This window comes from Eleginops maclovinus, chromosome 17 (assembly GCF_036324505.1).
Source record: "Eleginops maclovinus isolate JMC-PN-2008 ecotype Puerto Natales chromosome 17, JC_Emac_rtc_rv5, whole genome shotgun sequence".
Lineage (NCBI taxonomy): Eukaryota > Metazoa > Chordata > Actinopteri > Perciformes > Eleginopidae > Eleginops > Eleginops maclovinus.
Window position 1 is genome coordinate 4,445,361 of NC_086365.1, and position 23,188 is coordinate 4,468,548.

At 39.7% G+C, this 23,188-nt stretch overlaps 1 protein-coding gene across 1 annotated transcript in view; it reads left to right on the top strand.

The window, feature by feature from the left end:
- Positions 1–4,648: 4,648 nt before the first annotated feature.
- Positions 4,649–23,188, top strand: part of snd1 (staphylococcal nuclease and tudor domain containing 1) — a 175,131-nt gene continuing 156,591 nt past the window's right edge. The window contains exons 1-9 of the mRNA XM_063905770.1: positions 4,649–4,902; positions 7,299–7,448; positions 8,156–8,276; positions 8,808–8,889; positions 15,540–15,700; positions 17,104–17,195; positions 18,090–18,248; positions 18,338–18,444; positions 19,482–19,572. Of these exons, the coding sequence (XP_063761840.1) occupies positions 4,828–4,902; positions 7,299–7,448; positions 8,156–8,276; positions 8,808–8,889; positions 15,540–15,700; positions 17,104–17,195; positions 18,090–18,248; positions 18,338–18,444; positions 19,482–19,572 (1,038 nt within the window). The 5' untranslated portion in view covers positions 4,649–4,827. The remainder of the gene's footprint in view (positions 4,903–7,298; positions 7,449–8,155; positions 8,277–8,807; positions 8,890–15,539; positions 15,701–17,103; positions 17,196–18,089; positions 18,249–18,337; positions 18,445–19,481; positions 19,573–23,188) is intronic.

Below are 23,188 nucleotides of genomic sequence, written 5' to 3' on the forward strand. Positions count from 1 at the left end.
TCTCTGGTGAATGACAATGAGGGAATCACGCCCTGCAGCAGACATTTATAGACCTGCAGACCTACATGACGTGTGGCCCGTTACCTGAAATGCAAAGGAGGGAGAAGTACTCAGATATGTAGGCTACTTGAGAAAAAGTATTACCAGAGTGTAGGAATACTCTGCTATAAGTAAAGTCCTGCAATTCAAATGTTACTCAAGTAAAAGTACAAAAGTATTAGCATCGAAATCTACTTAAAGTAGCAAAAGTAAAAGTACCCATTCTGCAGATTGATCCGTCTCAGAATAATATATCTGATATGTTTTGATTATTGATCATTAAAGTTTTATCAAAGCTGGTAAAGGAGCAGCTAGTTTGAATGACTTTATATACCGCAGGGTAGCTTGTGGATTTACTCGAGGTGAACTAAAGATTGAAGGGTTGATTATATTTTACATTAATATTCCAAATCTGCAAAGTAACTTTGCTTTGTAAATGTATTAAATAAATGAAGTGAAATAAAAGTACACGATTTCCCTCGGAATTTGAGTGGGGTAGAAATACCAATGAGCAAAAATTGAAATACTCAAGGCCTTCAAAATGGTTCTTAAGTACGGTACTTGAGTAAATGTACTTACTTATTGCCTTGAAGTGACATTATTTTGTAAAATGGGGTTGTACGTGTGCTGCCATTGTATGTCTTTAAGACATTTCACTTCAAGACATTTCTTTCAGGGATATTCAAAAACAAGAGTCTAATGTGATTCAAGCATTATGCAGAGGAAGGATTGAGTCATGGAAATGAATTATTCTGGAACATTCCTCCAAAGAAGCCTCCGAGCAATATAGGATTAAGGAAGCTTACATTTAAAGTCGATCTAGCCATAATGCACTTGAAAAAAGCTATAAAATATTATAGAAATAATTAAAGTGCCCTGAGTTACATGGGCTCCATAAACTAACTTCAAACAGATGTTATTAAACAAGACCACCATCTTTGCACCGTCTTGTTTGATGCCACATCATTTTATTCGTAGCTGTAGAACAGAGAGCGGGATAAAGGTAACATTGGTCGGCGTTAACAGCACTTATCTCCACTTCTAGATCCTTCTAAATCGTGTTTTTATTCAAAATGTCTGTGTACTGCTGTTACCACTGAGTTTACGTAATAATATTTAGTCATTCAGATTGGTCTACTTTTGCGCAGAGGCTGCACACAGTCTCAATCAGACAAATACATTTTCAGTGCAGCACAAATCATTCTTTAACTTTCTGAATCGGTGCATGTTTTACAATATTTAAGTCACAAATGCCATCTTTCAAAGGAGCTAAAAGATCAACACTGGTATGCTTCCTTTAGTGACTTTAGTACTTGTGGTCACGTGACTCGAGCATCCTTTCCCAGCCTAAGTGGCTCAGATTAAAAGGATCTCTGGTGTCCTTTCATAAAACAAACATTTGGAAATCTGCGTCGATGACGACTGCCATATGGTAAAGTGCTTTTGATAAATCATAAATCCATCACCCAGACTCTCTTTATTACATTTTGTTTTAAAACGTGAACAAATAGACTCGTATGTGGGCGCGAGAAGAGGGCCAATTGGGGGACCTCGTTTATCCAGAAGAGGGAGGCTAAAATAACCCTCACAGATGTTCCTTGGGCAGCCAGCAGATAAAAATGCGTTGTAAACGTTTCAAAGGGAAATATTTGACTAGCAAATATTAGCCCATGCGAAAACCCACACGAGGCTCGTCTTTTGGCCTGTTTAATGACTAATTGAATATCATTAGTTGGGTCCACACAGATCGAAGTGCCACCGAAATAAAGCCTGAGATTTTAAAATGCCATATGGCCCAAATTATACATTAACCATGGGTTAGAGGACAATAATACTCTCTGTGTACAATCAGCCAGGTTAGATAGAGGACATCCATTTTGGACACCATCATCTCCTTGCCAACCGAGACAATGGACAAATAAGGCAAGCCTTTTTATTTATTACCGCGGAGTTAATGTGGTCATTGATTTATAGTACTTTATAGCGCATACAGTGTGTGCCAAACGAGGATGATTAAAGTACTTAGGTTGTGTGGTTAAGACATTACCTAATATTTGTGGTGCGTAAATTTGAATTTGGGCTCGCCAAAAGAGGGAGCGGGAGTTTATATGTCTTAATCATGCCAAAAAAACAAGTTTACATTTTACAACGACATTTTATGTGTTTGTTGCTTGCATAAAACACCTATGTCGATCCTTTACTGCGCCTTGAAGCGTTGAGAAATGTGGGTTATTCATCCGCGTAAAAAGGTTTCAAAACCTCTCCAATGCGCACTGAGGTGCCGTTTTGCGCAACGGAGCTGTCTCCCTGGTCGATTCTCTACAACGTTTATTCACATTGTTAATAGACTTGGTATCATCCATTTGGATTCTTAATTGAGTGAATGCTTTTTCATTCTGTAGCCTAAACGCAGAAGCTTGCGTAAGTCCTTTAGAATCTTTATCCTCCAATATATAGAGTTGCCAATAGTGCATAATTCATTAATGGGCTTATACAGACAAATAGTTGTAACCCTGTTTAGTATCGTTAGGTTTGTGGAGGAAAGAAAATGTAGGTCCATGACTGTTTTTGGGTTAATTTGCGTACGACGCTTTAACAAAACAATCACACCCGTTAATAACTAAATTACGTAAAAACTTTCACTGTTAACTTGTATCGTCTTCTTGGCTATAGTGTACCACTGTTCAAAATGCAGAGAAGCGAATAGCGTGCTGTAAAAGACCATTTTAAAGCTATAACTGACAGGAGCACTGGTGGCAATCTTAAACAGTGTAGCCTGCTGAATTAAAGTGAATGCATTCATTTCATGAAAATGTAACTCTGGGAGCCTGTGTTTATCAATCTAATATAAAAGGAATAAAATAAAAAATTGTACCAGTAAAAAAGTCATTATTTCTACAATCTGATACCATCTTATTGTTTATTTATTACTGACCATGTTTTTTTCTTTTCTCCGGTTATATCACAATGCCAGCTTCTGTCCTGAAACAACTGAACTACGTGAGTAGCAAATAAAACATATACACACTTCGATAATATTTAGTTGTTTACATTCTAGAAAAAAAATCTTGAACTGGACTGAACATACAAAAATACTAAAACATGATCACAAATGCTTATAATAAGCTAGAATGCTACTGCAAGCTATACAGCTTTGCCACGTTTGACAAGACTTTGCCACATTTGCACAGCACTTATATCTAATTATATCTAAATAACTTTATCTGCATCGAAGCCGCCATAAATAAGGTTGCAACTATTACATGTTATAAGATATTTAGTTACATATAGGAAGAGGGCTATAGGATATGACAATTACGCTATACTGTAAAAACACTGCTTCTTTTACGTATCTCTCCTTGTGCTTTTCACACTGCTACAAGCTGGTACTAGAGTTCAGTTCACTTACACACTGTGGCCTCAACCAACATACTAATGGGTCATTTTGGATCTCTAGAGTGTTAGAATATATGCCAAGGAGCATTCTGTGTTTCCCTGTCACACACAGTTCATGGTAGTCGTTACAAGCTACTCCTTTGGGGAATTAATGTCAGAGCATTACAACAGGTCATAAAAACATCTCAAGGTATTTAGCCTGCAAATATTTAGAATAGGTCCCATGGGCAATAATGTTCTTTGCCAGCCATGCCCTGTTTCCCACTCACACAGTTACTCACAATAACATAATGGGATCTGCCAAGTACAACTGAGCAGCAGGCATTACAAAAACAAGCAATATAAAATAAAATCTACTGATGCAAGATTATCACCGATGTTATGATATCACAGCAAAATCGACAGGGAGGTTGAGATTTGATATGAATTTGAACACAAACATTATTTAAGTTTAAAGTGACATGCAATCTGTGATAACATGAACTGTAACAATGGCTCCGTAGGTGTCATGTAACATTTAGTGGGCATGCACAATACCAGAGCCCTGGGTCTGGCTTGCTGCCAACAATAATATTATTGATTCCACCTGATTGTTCCAGTCCAAACGTCTATTGTGTAAAGGGTCCATAAGTTAATGAATAGTTCAATTTTCAAATGTTATTAAATTGAACATTCTTTGTATTTGGCGATGCACAGTGCACACTTTTTTGTAGTCCTAAATCTGACAGCGTGTACAATGTTGTAAGTTAAAATAAAAAATGGTCTCACATATATATCTATATATTATACTCTAATACCCTTTTTGTGTTTATTTCATTTCCATCTTGCAATTTTGTGGAGAAGCTGCAGGAACTGAATGAAGAGAAGAACATATTCAGGAGATAGTGTGAATTTACAATACTTACAGTCAATTACAATATATTAATCAATAACATTTGATGCAAATACACCATATTTAATATAGATTGTTGAAACCTCCATTGTGCTAACGAACCCCCAATTTCCTAATGGAAACTGTTGCTAAATGTATTGTTAATTTGTGATTGAGTAGTCTCGCTTGTGTGGTGCCAACATTTCCGTCAGCCCATGAAGGCAGCACTGTAGTGTTAACTCTATGCTGACGTGTCGCAGGTCTTGCTCCGGAAGACGTTATTTCAATTCGCTTACGCGGTGAATAAACGGCCCCGTTCGCTCCCATTCATTCTGCTTACCAGACCCGGAAATATTTGGACGTGTGTGTATGCAGGGCACAGTGTGTTTCCGGTATAACGTGTGTGTTTATCGGTGCTCAGCCTTTTTCTCTTGGCTTTCAGTAGAACAGTCATTCACTACAGAGTCAACGCTCCCTCACCTGCTCACCCGTTAACGGCGTTATATCTTAAACCAGTGGACATGGCATCTGTTTCGGCACCAGCTCAGGCAGCAGCAGCTCCGGCTGCTTCCCTGCAAAGAGGAATTGTGAAAATGGTAGGAAACATATATATGTGTGAGCTCACTACGTGAACATAGTCATACAGCTAGATAGCGTAGTGAGCTAGGGGCTTATGCAGGCTAATCTAACTGTCTATTGTCATACAACTTTATATAAAGTTATTTGGTGACAATGATGAAACTGGCCGTTAAATGCCAGAGTTGGCAACGCGTCACTTACAACTGTCACTTGAATTCAGCTAAACTGCTAACATCAGCTAGCATTAGCTAGTTTGCTAATAAGCTGAAGCCTATTGACGTTAGCACATGTGTGCTATCTTGCTAGTTAGCTTTAACTTCAACTGACCTTTTCAGCTTAAATGTAAATGTATTGACAACTGTTGTGCAGCTGTAAAAAAATCACTGGCAGTAGACAAAGTTTATTTGCATACACTTATAGCCAAACGGGCTGGAAACGGACATTAATTACAAAGTAGATGTTAGCTCTAATATTAACAGATGTTTAGTTTCCCAGCTATTGTCTAGCTGGCGGTTAGCTAACTGGCGTTTACTGTTCAGCAAGTGTTGATTTAATAAACAAAGTTCTCGGTCTGTAATGCAACGGAACAAGGAGTTGACAGCGATTACGCATCTTATTATACTTATTGCTCTCATGTTATTAGGTACTTAGCCAAGTAGCGTTTAAGCTAACACTCAAAGCTTTTCCTCATATCACTTTTTATTGTCTCTCTCAGCATTTCCCATAAGTGCTATTGTGACATATTTCAGCAGTTAAAGTCCGGGTTATCCCCGTTAGTAAATATTTGATTCCTTTGGCTGGTTAACGTGTCCCGACCCCTTCGAGTCAGACAGCATTTCACCAGTCTGCCGGTTAAAACCGACCACGAGAAACTGACACGTAGCCTCAGCTTTCTGGCCCCTATAATCTCCCATTCATTTCGGTTTTGTGTAATCGCTGCTATGTAACTTAACCTTCTTTGGTTTTGATTTCGACCTTGCACTTGGTTATAAAGGAGAGATAACCCACGAGTTAATTAGCTAGAATAAGTTAATATATTTCTCAAGGAATGCCTTGCATAGTTCCATATTTTGAGCCCTTGGAAAGAGGCCAGTAGACCCTCAGTCTTCTGTATGCCATCAAGAAACAAACAGGCAACCGATGAATTCGGACTAATCAGGTTTTAAGTGGTATGTTAAGTTGTTTTCGTCTTTTAGATGTTACCATTATTAGGAAAATATTTGCCCCCAGGTGTTTACTACTGAAAAAAACAAGTAAGAACTGGTGTCCTCCCTTGAGAAGGTAGTGTGTGTATTATCTCTGTTGGGTTAAGGGCCAAGGGAATTTAGGGTTCTGTGAAGCATCTTTTGATATACTATAATCTGAGTAGTTTGGTTGAAATTATTTTGGTTAGAAATGTAATATTAACTGGTCGTTCTTTGATTTATGATGCACACAGTGTAGCCTACATCATTTAAATCCATACAAGAACCTTCATTAATGATGACACTTATCATTTACAATCAGCATTGTTCCTTGAATAAGGTGATCGGAGTTGTGTAGTGCATTCCAAGTGGAACTTGTACCTTTTGTAAACAGAGAAGGGGGTTTGGGGGTAGTGCCTGTTTTATGCATGCCAGCCACCAAAATACAATCACTCTTCTGCTTAGCCTATACTTTGAGGGACAGAGTCAGATAGCGGCAAATTGTGGTGACTTGATGAAAGACTTTATCTAGCCCACATCTTAGATCAACAGCCCCCAGTGATGCTCCCTGCAGACGAGGGTCCGCAGATAAAAAGTGTTTGCTCAGATTCGTGTAAATGCCATGGTTGTCAAACCCAAGAGTAGGTTATCTTTTTTTTTTTTTGTATTGAGCTACGTTATCAGATAGTTTGATCTACCCTTGTGTTTGAATGGCATAGTCTCTCCATGGCAACATGCAACCTGAAGTTGCATTTTCAACTCTATAAAGTTAGTCCTATAAGATCTTTTAAGATTTTGCTAATTTAGAGCTATTCCAATTTGGTAAGTTGCACTGATTTGCATTCACACACAAGCTCGGATCTAATTCTCTAAATTGAAGATTTTGTTGTTGTTGTTGCATATTTACTGTACTTATTTATGTTACACCTGTTTTAAATAAATCCTCCATGACCCTGTGATAGTGCTTATCAGATTGCCGCAATGCAAACACAATAGCTTAATGATTGTATCAGAGTGCATGTCTTACACAGAGGAAACAGAAAATGAGGGCTACCACTCATTGGTCCTTCCACACAGGTGTTGTGGTCTGTGAAATGCATTATGTTTTATGAGATTTTAAAAAGATTTCAAAAACAAAAAGAAGAGGGTGTTAGATATTATCTGTCGACTGAAACGGTGGCAAGGACAATTGTTTTTACTGTTGACTGTGTTTTTGTCATCTCTCTCAGGTGTTGTCAGGCTGTGCCATCATTGTTCGGGGCCAGCCTCGAGGTGGACCCCCCCCAGAGCGTCAGATCAATCTCAGTAATATCCGAGCGGGGGCCATGGCACGTCGAGCAGCTCAGGCCCAGCCCGACACCAAGGACACCCCCGATGAGGTGAGCAGCTCTAGTCCATTGTGTTTGTTTGTTTGTTTGTTTTTATGTGTGTGTTTGGCAAAGGCAGAACAAGGTCCCTCTGTGTAGCCCTGCAGAACAAACTATGATATTTGCTCTGCCTATTCTTATTTCAATGTTGTTATTCCAACAGTGCTTCATTGTATATGTGACTATGTAGCCTAGCAATTCCCTGTAGAACTCCACTGAAGATCCCACTGGTGTGATTTTCTCCACACTTTCACCAAGTCCATCAAGTATTTATCACAGCCGGATGCTGTCTGTTGGTTTGTTTTAGTTTTAATTAAATCTATAAATATCAAACGTTTGGGACTGAAATCTCTGCTTTTCATATACATCTCCTATATGGCTTCGACAGACAGCCAGGCCTGTTTCCTTTTTATCTGCTGAAAAAAGAAATCCATTAAAAACGGCTTACAGCGATAATTTGTTTTAATTAAGATAGTATCTGATGTACTGATAACTGTGTTTAGTGGGTATTATTTTCACTTCACTGCTGTGTGAAATAACCTGCAGACAGGGCCATCAACTGTGATTACACTCTAATTTAATTGGAAATCAATACAATATACATTTAACTTAAAATGAAGGATTATGTTTGTTGTCACAGCAGTATGTGTTTACTAGATTTCTACCTTTTTTTAACCTGCTTTACGGGTCAGTCGATAATATTCCTGTCTGTTTTGCAGCCTTGGGCCTTTCAAGCCAGAGAGTTCCTGCGCAAGAAGCTTATTGGCAAGGAAGTGTGCTTCACTGTGGAAATCAAGACCGCTTTGGGCAGGGAGTACGGCATGGTTTACCTGGGGAGAGGTGAGGGAACCGTCTCTTCTAACTCACAAACTGATCTGAGAAATGTCCTCATAGAGAGAAACACTCATTGGAAGTACATTTATTGAAGATAAAAGCAAAATCAACTGAGATGGAACATGTTGTAATGCTTTGAATTTACCTGTGATGTGCAACTGAGGGGGTCTTCCCAAAGTTCTGGGTTAAGATAAAAAGTTTAATGTATATTTTGTGCAAACAAAATAGCATTAGAGTGAGTTAAATACCCTATTTTTCAAAAAGAAATTGATCGTGTTTTTCAGGGAAGTTGTACAAGCTGCTGGTATAATGTAATTGGGTTTATAATCAGCTGTTTAATCAGCACACCTGCAAAATGTGATTTTTGTGTAGCTAAATTTTCTCCCTATCCGAAATGTCAGCACTCCTGATTGCCTCTTGTCCAATCAAATTTCCCCGACCACAACTAACTGCAGTCTGATTTTAATGGTCTTAAAAAAAATGCTTTGATTCTTAAAAAGTACTTGATGTTTTTTTTCTCTGCCCTCTTATTTTCAGACACAACAGGCGAGAACCTTGCCGACAGTCTGGTGAACGAGGGCCTTGCCACAGTCCGCAGGGAAGGAATCAGAGGGAACAAGTAAGATATTTGCATCTCTCTGTACCTGTAAGGTGTTGCTGTTTGTTTGTCGACACCAATAGATGAGAGTAACACCTACGTCACTTCCTGGCAATGGCAGTCAATACAGATTCTGAAGTTTTTGGCAATCGCATCAAAAAATTCAGAGAACGTACTTTTTTTAATCTACAAGAAGCCCCAATTATGATGGTCAGACAGGCAAACTATTATAAAAGGTCAATCGAGATCGATGCTCTGTGTCGACTTATATTTTCATTTAAATCAATAGGGAAATTATGTCCGGTCCGTCTGCTGGAGGATGAATAGCAGGCTTACACTGAAACTGTGATTTCTGAATTAGTTTCTTTTACTCCTTTTTTTCTGTAGAGGAAGTAAAGAAACCGTAACTCTGGATTTATTTGTTGTTTGAGGTGCAATATATGACTCAGCAGCTTTAAGACATGAAGAAACTATTATTTTCCTTTTCGCTCTGATGCATTATTTCCCCCCGAAAGTGGTTGGGACCATAATTTCTCCAGGAAGTGACGTAGGTGTTCGTCTCATCTATGGTTTATATGCTGACAGAATGGCATCACACTTACAGTTCAGTTAAAGTGCCGAAATAATTTTCTTGAGTCAAATGCGTATCGTTAGAACTTTTAGGCGTTAGGATGAAACTGCTACTTGTGCGAAAAACAGTAAGGTTAAGTTCTGTCTGTCCCTCTGCTTTTAGAAACAATGACTTTAAAAGAAATACAATTAGATAACATTTTATCTCCGCAATATGTCATTCATCAACGTTTCTCCGTGAGATACCCTCTTTATTACGCATCAGATTCTGTGGAACGTGGTTAATGTGTTGTGTAACCAGCCACGTTTGGCATGGCTGACCTCCTTATCCAAGAGACGGAGAAGTTAAATGTTTTCCCTCCAAAACGGTTTGCTCATTCACTGTGGTGGAAGTAATGCTCATCCATGCTGGTTTACAACTTCACAGAATTAGGAGGAAATCATTCTTGGCAACATGTTGTAAGCTTTGTAAAGCAGCACAACAACACTGCCGGATCTGTGGGGAGACATCCATAAGTCCTCAACTAGCAGACTGTAGAGAATTGAGATGGAGCCACCGTGTCCCAGATGGTGGCAGTATTACCCTTCTGCCACAATGATGTCCCTCGGAAACCCTTTTCTGCCACATTGCCTCTGCACAGTACTCCCCTAAATACACTTGCATACCCAGCACTATATGATAAAGTACTATATGTCCCCCCCAGTGGCAGTATTTGCACACTACACACATTACAAGCACTTTGACTCATGCTGCTACATTTGTATCATCCAACATGAGCGGAGATGATGTGAATATCCCGTCACTAATGACCCATTTCAAGCATCCTGTGCAATGGCCCAGATCAAGCACTAATGTAAATGATGCTTTAAGTGTAAGCGGGCATCATTTGGCCAAAGGGTGGGCCCATTACTCAGCGAGGACTTAAGGCCTTAGTTTTTCCCCTCGGTGGGCTAGCCTCCAATATCATTACCCCTTGTGACTGGCTACGTTGATCACACTAACTATGATGTGTTCATGATTATAGGGGCGATTAATACAATGATGGCTCAGGACAGCGCAGTAAAAATGTGTTCAGGCGCTGAGTGCGGCGCGGGGAAAAAACTGTCAGCCATTTCACAGATTTAAGGGATGGTCCACAGTTGTTCAGGGCTTTTTTATAGATTTTTAAAGAGCAAGCGTGAACACAGTTACACTCCATCGCACAAACACAACAACTAACTGACCACAAGTTGGATTAAAAGTTCATTTATGACCATTGATGCGTTAAACTTTCCATGCATTTCAAAGTCAACAAACCGATAGTATTTTCTTTAGCGTTTTGTCGTATTTTTTACCCATTTTTGTGCAAATTAAGTCGACTTAAAGTGCAATATTATAACAGAGGATAGAAACCAAGTACGTTTTCTACAGATAGCCTTTTTTAAAGTTCTTTTTGTGCTGTCAGGTATTGTTCTCTTCCTTGTAGCCTTCTCAATTTGAACTTAATACATCTTTGCACTGTTGCCTAGAAAGCACATCTCATTAATGTCTATTATGGTCACAGTAACATAGTCCCAGAGGCTTTGGTATATCCACAAAACACGTTTGTTGTGGTTAGTTATCTTCCCAGACTTCCCCAATACTCATCAAAGAGGTTTTAACCTGAAAGTAAGTGTAGTATCAATCTCTTTTCCTTCCACTGAATGGAGATTGTTTTTGTCCTAAGTACAAATCCTGGCATTTTAAGTAGAACGGTCTTAATTTGAAACTTGCAGTTTTAAGTCCTTTTGACTAGTGCAACAATAAATATTTTAGTCTGGTACTTGGGGTTTACCATTAATGAATGATGTGATTTCTTCTTTTCCTGTCAGCTTTAGCTGCGTGCTACATATCGCAGCCCTCTGAGTCAGGCAGATTTATATTTCATAAAAATCACATGGATGAGTTTTTTTTTTTAGTTTAGCTGTTACAGGTTTCAGTTTTACTTGATCAGGCATAAAAAAAGCTGTTCTTTTTTTTGCTGAGCTCCACAGCGATTGGTACAGACACGTTCATCAATCTCCCCTACTCAGAGTTTGATCTGCGGCTCTGTCACTCAGTCACAATCCTTTTCTTTTTAAAAATCTAATCGCTGAGGTGGCTAGAGCCAGAAAATCGGTCAGCTAAACTTCCCATCTGAAAAATAAAAATCCCAGGCAGGGAGGGGGGGGCTTGGGCTGATTATTATTTATATCTCCCACCCACCAGAGCAGAAAGGAGCTACATTAACATGGAGCCCAGCTGTGCTTTATTCCCACATCCCTCCTTTTTTTAACTGGAGCAGCAGAGGAGTGCTGGTTGAGGGATGTAAACGTTTGGGGGGGATGAACTGCGCTCATTTGGGCCTCGCCCTGCAGTCAGCTACACTTGGGAACGTCCTCCACCCTGCTCATACTGTGCAAACACAACAGGGAGCTGTGAAACACTAAGGTTCAACGCTTTGTATCTGTTTAAAGAGTTTTCGGCTGTTCGAGGGAGCCCAATGGAGATGAATTTAACCTATAGTGGTTCAAATAAAAGGGATTTGGAAGTTGTTCCTCCGTTTTGATTTCAAGCAGTGTGGTTAGGAGGAAGTTGCTGACCTAGAAGAACCCCCACTATTCAGAGCCATGTATACGTCCACTATCATCTGCCCACACACATGCAGTTACTTCTATATCCTAACCAATCTCTGCTTTCCATTTAAATCTCTGGCTTTTTCTGTGTCTGCGTTTCTTGATTGCATTGTTGGTTTCCTTCAATCTATCTTTCAAGCTCTCCGGTCCTGTTTAGCGCTTACATTCTAAGAAGCTTAAACACAATTGACTTCTTACAGAAAGTTTCACTCTTGCTGCCCGTAAGCAGGAAAGTGCTTTGATTTGAAGTTAGAAGAGAAATCAGTGTTGAGAGGGAGAGGGAGCTGCTGTTGGGCGTGAGTCCAAAAGCCCAATTAGGAACACACAGCTGGAGAATGGGCTACATGGTTTTTTATGTGTGGCATTTTAATTGAGACCCACTTTGTTGCTTCTCCAAAGCCAACAGTGTCTTTTTAAGGCGGCAAGACGTGAACAATTCAGCGTGTGCACCGAACAGCTCTCGTCACCACCACTGCTCCCATATCAACGGGGAGGCCTTTTTTGATTCTAGGAAACACAAAAGCCCGTTGCCCATTTTGAAGTAATGAATAATTAAAGTCGTAGAAGGGCCCTCAAAAAGCATTAGGCTGCACAATTTAGCAAGCCAGCATGGAATTAATTGTGGCGTTCGTAGCCAGCTGCGTGGTTGCTTTTGAAGGAGCTGTCAAACACTGTTATTGTCTCCTCACAAAACGCTCTGATACATTTTTTAAGCTGGTCATCAACTTAAAAACACTAAAACAACAGCTCAGTTTGTCAGGAACATCACTTTATCCAGCACTTAACTCAACAAAGCTGGAGCCTCACCACACACATAGTCCTATAATTTTAATGAGCATGTGCATGCTAATCAGAGCTAATCAGCAATGACAGGTTTCAGCGCCAAAAATAATCTTAATGAATGCAACATGAGAGAAGGTAAAAGACCTTTCACATTGCCTACTAGTTATTGTAATTGTAGTTCATGTAATGCTAATACAGTGGTATGCAAAAGTTTGGGCACCCATTAGGAAAACCACTGCATCAGTTTGTCACTTGCTGAGCTTTTGAAGCAGCAACTTCATTTTAACATATGTTATACCTTATGGTAACAGAAACATCTCAGTAGTGAAATAACTTTTATTGGTCAAACAGAAACATGTTTATGTGCATTCAAACAAAAATAGGCATGTGCATAAATTTGGGCACCCCTAAGAAATAATTCCATTAATATTTAGTATTGCCTCCTTTTGCTGCAATAACGGCCTGTAGACGCCTCCTGTAGCCACAGACAAGTCCCTTAAGCCTGGCAGGTGGTATTTTGGCCCATTCTTCCACACAAAACGTCTCCAGTTCAGTCAGGTTTCTTGGCCTCCGTGCATGGACAGCCTTCTTCAAATAAATCCATACATTTTCAATGATGTTAAGGTCTGGGGACTGGGATGGCCATTCCAGAACATTGTACCTGTGCTTCTGCATGAATTCCTTGGTGGATTTTGATCGGTGCTTAGGATCATTGTCCTGCTGAAAAATCCAACCCCGGCGTAGCTTCAACTTTGTGACTGACTCTAGAACATTCTTGTCAAGAATCTCCTGGTACTGTAAGGAATTCATGTGGCCCTCAACTTTAACAAGTTTTCCAGTACCTGTGCTAGCCACACAGCCCCATAACATGATAGATCCTCCACCAAATTTTACAGTGGGCAACAAGTTCTTTTCATTGAATGCAGTGTGTTTTTTTCGCCATGCATACCTGTTCATGTTATGACCAAATAACTCAATCTTGGTCTCATCTGACCACAGTATTTTGTTCCAAAATGCTTCTGGCTTGTCCAGATGTGCTTTTGCATACCTCATGCGACTCTTCTTGTGATTAACACTCAGGAAAGGCTTTTTGCACATCACCCTTCCAATGAGCTCTTCCTGGTGCAAAGTACGCTGGATTGTGGAACGGTGAACAACTACACCATCAGCAGCCAGATGTTGTTGTAGTTCTCTGGAGGTGGTCTGTGGCTTCTCTGTGACCATTTTCACCATCCTTCGCCTGTGCCTTTCCCCTATTTTTGTCGGCCTACCACATCTTTCCTTCACACGGACTGTTCCTGTGGCCTTCCATTTCACAACTACGTTTCTGACTGTGGAGACAGACAGTTTAAACCTGTCAGATAATTTTTTGTACCCTTCTCCTAATTTATAATGTTGGATTATCTTAGCTTTCAGGTCAGTGGAGAGTTGTTTTGAGGTCCCCATCTTGCCACTCCCTAAGAAAGAACCTAGGCCAGGCACAGCCAGCTATTACCTATGTTAAATAGCCTTTTTCATGATTGGTTCCACCTGTCTTTGTAATTGAAGGTCTAATGAGCTAATCAAAGCAATTTTGTGCAGCAACCTGTCAGCTATAAACCCGTACAGGTGTTGAAATGAATGCTATTTATAAGGGTGCCCAAACTTTTGCACATCCCATTTTTTGCATTTTATTTTATTATAATAAAACTATGTAATGCTACCCTAAGAATTTTGGTCTGGAAAACACTAAAACGTCTACATCTTTGTAGGAAAACAAATGTTGTTGCTGTGATCTTCTATTATAAAGGAAAAGCAAATTGTCATGAAATCTCAGAGGGGTGCCCAAACTTTTGCATACCACTGTATTTGCCTTTTGGGATACTGATTTGGGTAGCCATGTTTCCACAGCCTGGTTAGCAATAATTAGGGCATGCTAAAGTTAACAGGAAGTGAAACTCTACAATCCAAACATTTTCTCCTTAGCCACCATTTCTGACTGGTGTGAAATTAACAAGCTTTATATATATATATATATATATAATATATATATATATATAGAAGCATTGTTCTAAAACAACATTTGGGATTTTCAAAGCTGTCAAACATCCATCTGTGAAAGTTTCAATATCAGTTTCACTCAGCTGCAGCTTTCAGTAGTTGACCAAGTTTCTAACCATCCCGTTTAAAATGAACATTTGTGAAAAAACCTCACAGTCTGTTCCCCTTTTAACTTTTGAAGAAAACTTTTTTTTACACGGCCCAACTGTGAATGGAGAATACAAAAACATCTGAAAACTGAGAGAAAAAACCCACATTTTTAATAAAACTTCACTGTTTATTACAGTTAAGCCACTACCACACTGCTGCGCTGTGTGTCTGAGCACGAGACCAGATTTACAGATGACGTTTAAAGGTTAAAATACTCATTTAGGTTGTTAAGCATTCACTATTTGGGTGCATGCAAGCTCTTCTTAAAGAGATTGCCCTCACAGAGAATACAAATATTGTTACTTTTCTACATTCATCAGTAAAAAATCAGCAAAAACCTCAAACTGATTTAAGTCGTACAGTCATGTTGTAAAAGAGTACTACAGATAGTTCCTGCTCACTACAACATATTCATTTGTCACTAACTGTTGTCCAGTGTTTGAAATGTGTTCCTTTTCACTGTGCCCTAAACGTTTCTCTTTGTGTGTTACCAGTCCAGACCAGGCCAGACTCTGTGAGTTGGAGGACCAGTCCAGGGCTTCCAAGAAGGGCTTGTGGAGCGAGGGCGGCGGCACACACACTGTCCGCGACCTCAAATACACCATAGAGAATCCGCGGAACTTCGTTGACTCCTTGCACCAGAAACCTATCAACGGTAATGAGTTTGGCAGGGGCGTGCAAACATCCGGATGAGAAGGCTTGGCCTAGAAAACAAAGGCACACTTAATTTAAAAGATATAACATAAACCTCTATTTTCCCATTAGAAAGCCACACTTACAGGCTCTGTTGGCCACTTTGGTTGAAGATATTTAGTTCTAAATCTCCACTTCAGGGTAATGGAACACACTGTATAACCATCACTGGCTCATTCCTCCAGCCTCTCATCTCTGACCCTACCCGAGCTGTAAAGTGCCCCTCGATTCATTTCCAGGCGGCTGCCGTTAACAGTGGCTCAGCTCATTTCCCTACCATTTAATTGAACGGAGGAATGAACAGGGAGAAGTGTTTTTTCCTTCCTTTATTTCTGGTTCTTACCATTCATGAGACAGTCAGGGTTGTTTTGAAATTGGAAGCAGCAATCCAGCCGAAGCGCTTTAAAGTGTGTGTTGAGTTGCTCTGGTTGAGAGACAGAATACCAATGCCCCTCTCATCTGCTTATGCAGACACACACTCACAGGCACACACGACATACATGGAAAGAAAAGCATATAGAGGCTGAGAGAACCCATCATCAAAATGCCATTTAGGCATGAATTGCCTTTAACACAAGTGACTCATCCTGTCCAATTCCTTGAAGTACTTTAGAGGTCAGGAGCAACAGATGGGTGATGTGGTTTGGAAGGAATAAACAACGTTATACCTCCAAAAGCCTTTCATATATATTGACCTTGACTCAAGCCTTGATATGTTGCATAGTAAAATCTTTAAAGTGATCATCCAAAAGTGTTTGAGTATCAAGCACTCACCTCTAGGCTTGAAAGGTGGCTGTACAGTCCAACACTAGACATACAGAGAGTCCTTCTTCCATAGGCCAAGACTTTGACCACATAGAGATTATGTTTGTTTTAATTTAGGGACTTATTATTATTAGAAACTGACAGCAGGCATATGAACAGCTTCTTTATGCCCTGAGGAAGGAAGTGGCAAACCAGAGTAGCATTTTTCTCCTAAAGTAATGCGTGTTTGAGAACGATTTAGTTTGGGGTGTCACGTATAAGGCTTATCACTTATCAATTTCTCTCCTGAGTAACAAACAGTTTCACAGGTGTAAATTCAATGGGCCTTGTTGAAAAAGAAAGCACGTGCTATGACAATCTACCAAGGATGGAAGGGGATTAAAATACATGAAATCAATTCAGATTTTCATTTATTGGTCTGTCCCGTAAAATGAATTGCCTCTGGGAAAGTTTCCTGAAAGTATGAGATATTAAGTGTTTCCCTTCCCCAGTATGAAATATAGTATATGCTCTGACCAGCCTAGAAATCAGCAAGTGATTACAATTGAACTCATCGTACTCTCCTTCAATCGCTGTAATGTTCTCGTCTCCTCCCTTCAGCCATCATCGAGCATGTGCGTGACGGCAGTGTTGTTCGTGCCTTGCTGCTTCCCGACTACTACCTGGTCACCGTCATGCTGTCTGGAGTCAAGGTAACCAGCACTCACCAGTAGCCAGAAATAGATGGATGGATGGATGGATACTTTTTTTCATCCCAAATTGGGAATAATTTTGTCACAGCAGCAGGGTTTTCAAACATTACACCTGAGTGAAAAATATTTAAAAGATAGATAAAAATATAGCAAAATGAACAGCAAATATATACAAAATTACAATAGAAAGGACATATATCACGAGTATCTAAATATAAAGAATATACTGAATACATTTGAATACTGATACTAAATATATAGAAATATACAGAAAAAATAAATAAATACATAAATGGTTTATCATATGTAGTTTCTTCCACACAACCTTTACTTTACTTACTTTAAAATTTAAAACTGAAGTATTTAAAAGGTTATATATAAATATGCTAATGAAAAATAAGATATTTATAAAATAAATGCTCATTTTTGCCTCACTTTTTAATCTGTGTGTGTTCTACTAGTGTCATTTCCACTGAATTTCCCCATCAAACTCTTTCACCAAGCCCAGATCACTAATCTCTTTTCATCTCCCACTTTAAGATATTTCATTTATTTCAAGACGTTCTTTGTCCCGTGTTTCAAAGGCTTGTCTGCGCCTGTTGTGTTTATATCTGTCTGCTGTTCTGCCACACTCAAAGGACATTACAGATAGCAAGTAGAGCAAGAGGACATCGGTTAGAACTGGATAACGGTACTACACAGAAAAAAATGATCGTATCAAAAGAATGTGCACAGGAACATCTCCTAGAGGCGCTGCTTGACTGCTGGGAAATTCAGTCGGACAAAATGCCATTGCAAAGTTTCTAATCAAAGATATTTTAGCATGACTCACAAATGATCTGTTGACAAAGGCACGATAATTCCTGCGTTAATCTGCGTTTTCCTTCTTCCCAGTGTCCCACATTCAAGCGGGAAGCGGATGGTACGGAGTCTCCAGAGTCATTCGCAGCGGAAGCCAAATTCTTCACCGAGTCCAGACTTCTGCAGAGAGACGTTCAGATCATTCTGGAGAGCTGTCCCAACCAGATCATACTGGGCACCATCCTTCACCCGGTAAGATTCGGGAGGCACTTTATGGAAGTGGCTATTCAAATCAAGGCTTTTCTGTCTCATTAATTACTGTTCTTTTCCCACTGTTGCAGAATGGAAACATAACAGAACTCCTACTGAAGGAAGGCTTCGCCCGCTGTGTGGACTGGTCCATGGCCGTGTACACCCAGGGAGCCGAGAAACTACGTGCTGCTGAACGGTACGACACCTTAGACATGCAGAAAAACATGTTTTGTCTAATGGTTACTTCTATTTGTATCAGATGTTTTTCAAAACATTTGGACAGTGCTTGGGTCTTGAAGAGATATACAGGCAGAAGTAGGAAAAGTACTCTTTGAGACCCAGAGTGTAGGAATACTCTGTTACAGTAAAAGTCCTGCGATCAAAATGCTGCTCAAGCAAAAGTACTAGTATGAGCATCAAAATGTACTTAAAGTAGTCATTGTTTGATTGGTCCGTTTCAGAATAATATCTCTGATGTGTTTTATAATGATTGATCATTAAAGTGTTCTCAGAGCTGGTAAAGGTGCAGCTAGTTTGAATGGCTTTGTATACTGCAGGGTAGCTGCTGAATTACTCCAGGTGAACTAAAGTCTGATTAAGGGCTGATTATATTTACCATCATTAATCCAAATCTGTAAAGTAGCTAAAGGTATTAAATAAATGTAGTAGAGTAAAAGTACATGATTTACCTCTGAATTGTAGTGGAGTAGAAGTAGAAAATAGCAAAACGTTGAAATACTCCAGTAAGTACCTCAAAATTGTGCTTAAGTACAGTACTTCAGTAAGTCTACTTTTCACCGCTGTCTACAGGAACGGTTTTGGCTTTTGTTTATTTAATTTGATCTTTGTTTTTTCCTAATAAACACATCGTAAAGCATTTTTCTTCAGGTCCAACACGCTTTCATATCATACATGATTAAATACAGATGTTACTGAAAAAAGTATAGAAAGGAGTATAACAATAGATACATAAGACATCATAAATAAAGTACCTTCACTTTAGGTATTAAATAATGTTGTCAAATAAATGGTATGCAAATATGTACCCCCGCTACTTCCGATCCCCCTATATTGCTCTGCTGCAGTGATATGATCATCACTGCAGAGACTAATCATCTCAAGATTTTGCCTTTGTAGCTTTTTCCAGCCAAATGGATAATTGTTATTCACTCGATTAAGCCCTCTATGTCCTATGTATTTGTGGCTGATGATGTTTTTTTTTTCTTGTGCCAGATCTGCTAAAGAGCGCAAGGTCCGCATCTGGAAGGACTACGTGGCACCCACAGCCAACCTGGACCAGAAGGACAGGCAATTTGTCGCCAAGGTGAGGTCCTGAAGTGTCTTTTATATAGGCTGTGTCCCTTGGCACTTTGCCTTTGGCCCCTAACATAATGTCTTTTCAATTTGGGTCATTTTCCCTCCATTGAAAGCCCTAACATATCTTTGAACGACAGAGGGAAAAAAAGCAGTACGGTATAAAACCCAGCATGACGAGCAGCAGTGTCGAAAAATGATCCAGATTCTTTACTTGAGTAAAAGTACTAATAACACTCTAGATAAAAACTACATTTCATGTAAAAGTACTTAATCAAGAATGGTACTTAAGTAAAAGTTTGTAAGTATTAGTTAGAGTACTCATTGCGTAAAAAATGTATATACTAAATAAATATTTGAAAGCAAAAGCAGCAAACCTTCACATTTAAGAAGCTGGAATTTAAATATTTTTGAACAGATAACTTTTGTGTCAAAATCAGAATTTATATAAAGTTAATCGTAAATAATAAGCAGAAATGAACGTAGTGTAGAACACAATCACAATTGGCCTTCAAAATGCAGTAGAAGTATCAAGTAGTGTTAAATGAAATTACTCGGTTGGAGTACCTTAAATGTGCACTGAAGTGACGAGCAGACATTATCCATTTGCTTCAGAGCTAAGGGGTTTCTTCCTTTGCTTCCATCTCTCCATGTCCACTGCGGCATATCCACATTTTCTCCCAGCACTGCAGAAGCCACTTTAAGGCTACTAACAAATAATATCCTAGGAGGTTAATATCCTCCTGATGCCTCTATTTTCACATCTGGACCCCCCCCCCCCCCTTCTGAATAAGACTGAAAACTGCTTCACTCGAATACTAGGAGGAATGCTTAACAGCAACCTTGAAGCACTCCCCAGTCAAATTAGGGCCAAATCGCAGGCGTATGCTGTAGCAGCAGCACACAACGACCCCCAAAAGCCAGGGAGTGGAGATATTAGCTTTGGAGGTTATTGGCCAGGGCTATGGGGAAGAAGAGTATCCTTAATATCAAGTACACGGGAGGGCACTCCCTCCTAGTTGTCAAGACCCATTAGCTCAAATCAAGTGAGATGGACGGCTTGATACATTTTGGTAATAAAGTTTAAGTGTGAGCCGACGTGTTAAAGTGTCCACGCTGTAGCTTTGATGTAGTTAAAGTAACCCTTCAAAAACAGCTTTCCCTCTGTGTGCATTTTGATGATGACCTCCACTGCTCCTTTTTAGTTGATTTATTTCTTTCTAGGATTGAGAAAGTTTAATACCTCCTAAAGTTTATCTTTTGTCTGTGTTTGCTCCCTCAAGACGGGAACTTTTAAGACCCGGGAAAAAATTCATGGCTAGCCTGAGAGAGTTACATAAAAGGTGTTGCTTTGGAAAATCTGCTTACAGACTACATTTGATAAACTGCACACGCCATAAAGAAGGCGCCAAAAGAAACTATGTGCATGTATATTTTTTTCCTGAGTCAGAAGCAAGAGGCTAGAGAAAGGATAAAACATTTATGGTATCAGTGTGAGCCGCTCTCCGATCTGTCTGAACCCCCTCAATAAGAGAGGGTTGGGTGTGGGCAGTGGTGGGGGGGAGGCGGAGTGAGGGAATATTTGGTGGTGAGCTCCGGAGGGTGTATGAGAGAGGCACAGTAAGGTAGGTGGTTGAACGTTAAATAAAAGATGTAATATAAGGAGAAAAGACATGGGAAGAAATGAACAAGAACCCTGAAACTATGAGCGTCCTCTCGCTCTGCAGTTCCCCTTTTTATTTTGCTGCACTGCTGAAGCCTACACCTAAACCTCGAGGCACTTCCTGATCTCTGCAGGACGTTCCTCTGTCCTATTTCCACTGCTCTCCCCCAATGCTTCAGAGGAAGTGTTGCTGCTGCTGTGTTGTCTTTGTTGTTTAGGTAATAGAGACACATCAGAAGCTCCTGCAGCATGCACCTCTTCAGATTAGCACATTTAATAGTGTATCAAGAAGCATTTCTGCAGCATAAACGTGATGTAAGATGTATTTGTAGAAAAACACTCGCAATGTTAATCATGGGAAATTTGAATTATCCGGATAATGGAGAATATCCTCACACAGGTGACTTAAATAATGTTTTCCTGGCTATCATAATAGAAAAAGTAATATGTAGTTTACACAGCAATTAACTGAGAACGGACTGTCACAATGTTGCTGTTATTTATTCATAAATATATTCTTTTATTTATTCTGGTGGGCCTTATTATTTAAGATGAAGGGACAATTTATTTTTCTCTAATTCATTGCATCTGTTCCTTTTTAAAATGTAGGATCAATGGATTTCATAAGTCGATTATCTGGATATTTTATACATTTAAATTATTTTGGCTGGAGTACTACTGACATCAAATGATGATATCATGCCTGTATAACATGGCTTGAAAACTTTGAATGCAGCAACGTGACGTCAACACTTTTAGATAAAAGCGCCCTGATGACAGTTGTGATGGACCCCGGATGCTGACCCTGCATCATCTCGATCCACTTTAAAGCTCAGAACATATTGGACAGGCTAAGGTTACTCAGGCTGTCACTGCCCCTCCATACTTGTCCTCATGACATTTGTCGGCACCTAATACTGCAATGCACCCAGGGACACATCTATCCATCAATCCCATCATCATACACTCCGCTCCTCTTCCCGTCCACTCTCCTTTTCACTTCTTATTATCTGAGTGATGGATAGAGTGGAGAGGCAGAGCGGGTCCAATCCCCACAAGTTGATCCCGCTGACGCAGCTTCCTCTTGGACTGTCTGGACTCTCTCTCTCTGCCCACCTCTACAGGGACTGGAGATGTAGGCCATGCCCCAATAGTCTTCCTCTCTTTTTCCCTTCCCTTCCATACCCTCCTCTCCCCTGGGTTGCCATCGACCTGCGAGGTGATGGATGAAAGGTGACGTGGTGTAAACCCCTTCACCAGCCTCTCATCACGAGCACTGCCACTGTTGCTTTCAGGCCAACCAGATCCGTCAGAATATGGATTTAAAATGCTGGTGATGCTTGACGATGAAATGACAAGTAGCAGTACGCTTGGCAGTAGTATGGTTGGCTTTTTTGGGGAGCAGTTCTACCTACTATACTATACAGAAGGCTAACATTTTGTTGCACAACTTTCAGGTTGATGTGTTTTTATGCCTCCACAATGGAAATATCCCATTATCACAGGAACATGTGGAGGGGACTTCAAATATAGATACATTGGACTCAAAAATGAAGGTCAAGATCAGACCTTTAATGCAAATTATAACAATTGCACACAAATCTCTCTAACCAGATAAAATGATGTGATTTAGAGCAGACATACAGTTGTGGTCAAAAGTGTACACTTACTTATTACAAGAATGTAAAGAACCTCTATTTCATGGCAGTACTGAGTTTCCAATCATTTCTACAACTCTTATTTTTTTTGTGATAGTGATCGGAGCACATTCTTCGTGGTTACAAAAAAAAAATCATGAGTCGCACAACTTTCCTGTTGCAACTTGGACTTAAAAAGGATAAATGGCAACTTACTCAGCTTTAAAGATAATATTGGATGTAAAATGTCTCAGTATTAATGGTTTGGTTGACAATCCATGTGAAGTTATTCCACAAATACCCTTGACTGTCATGGAAATCAACTT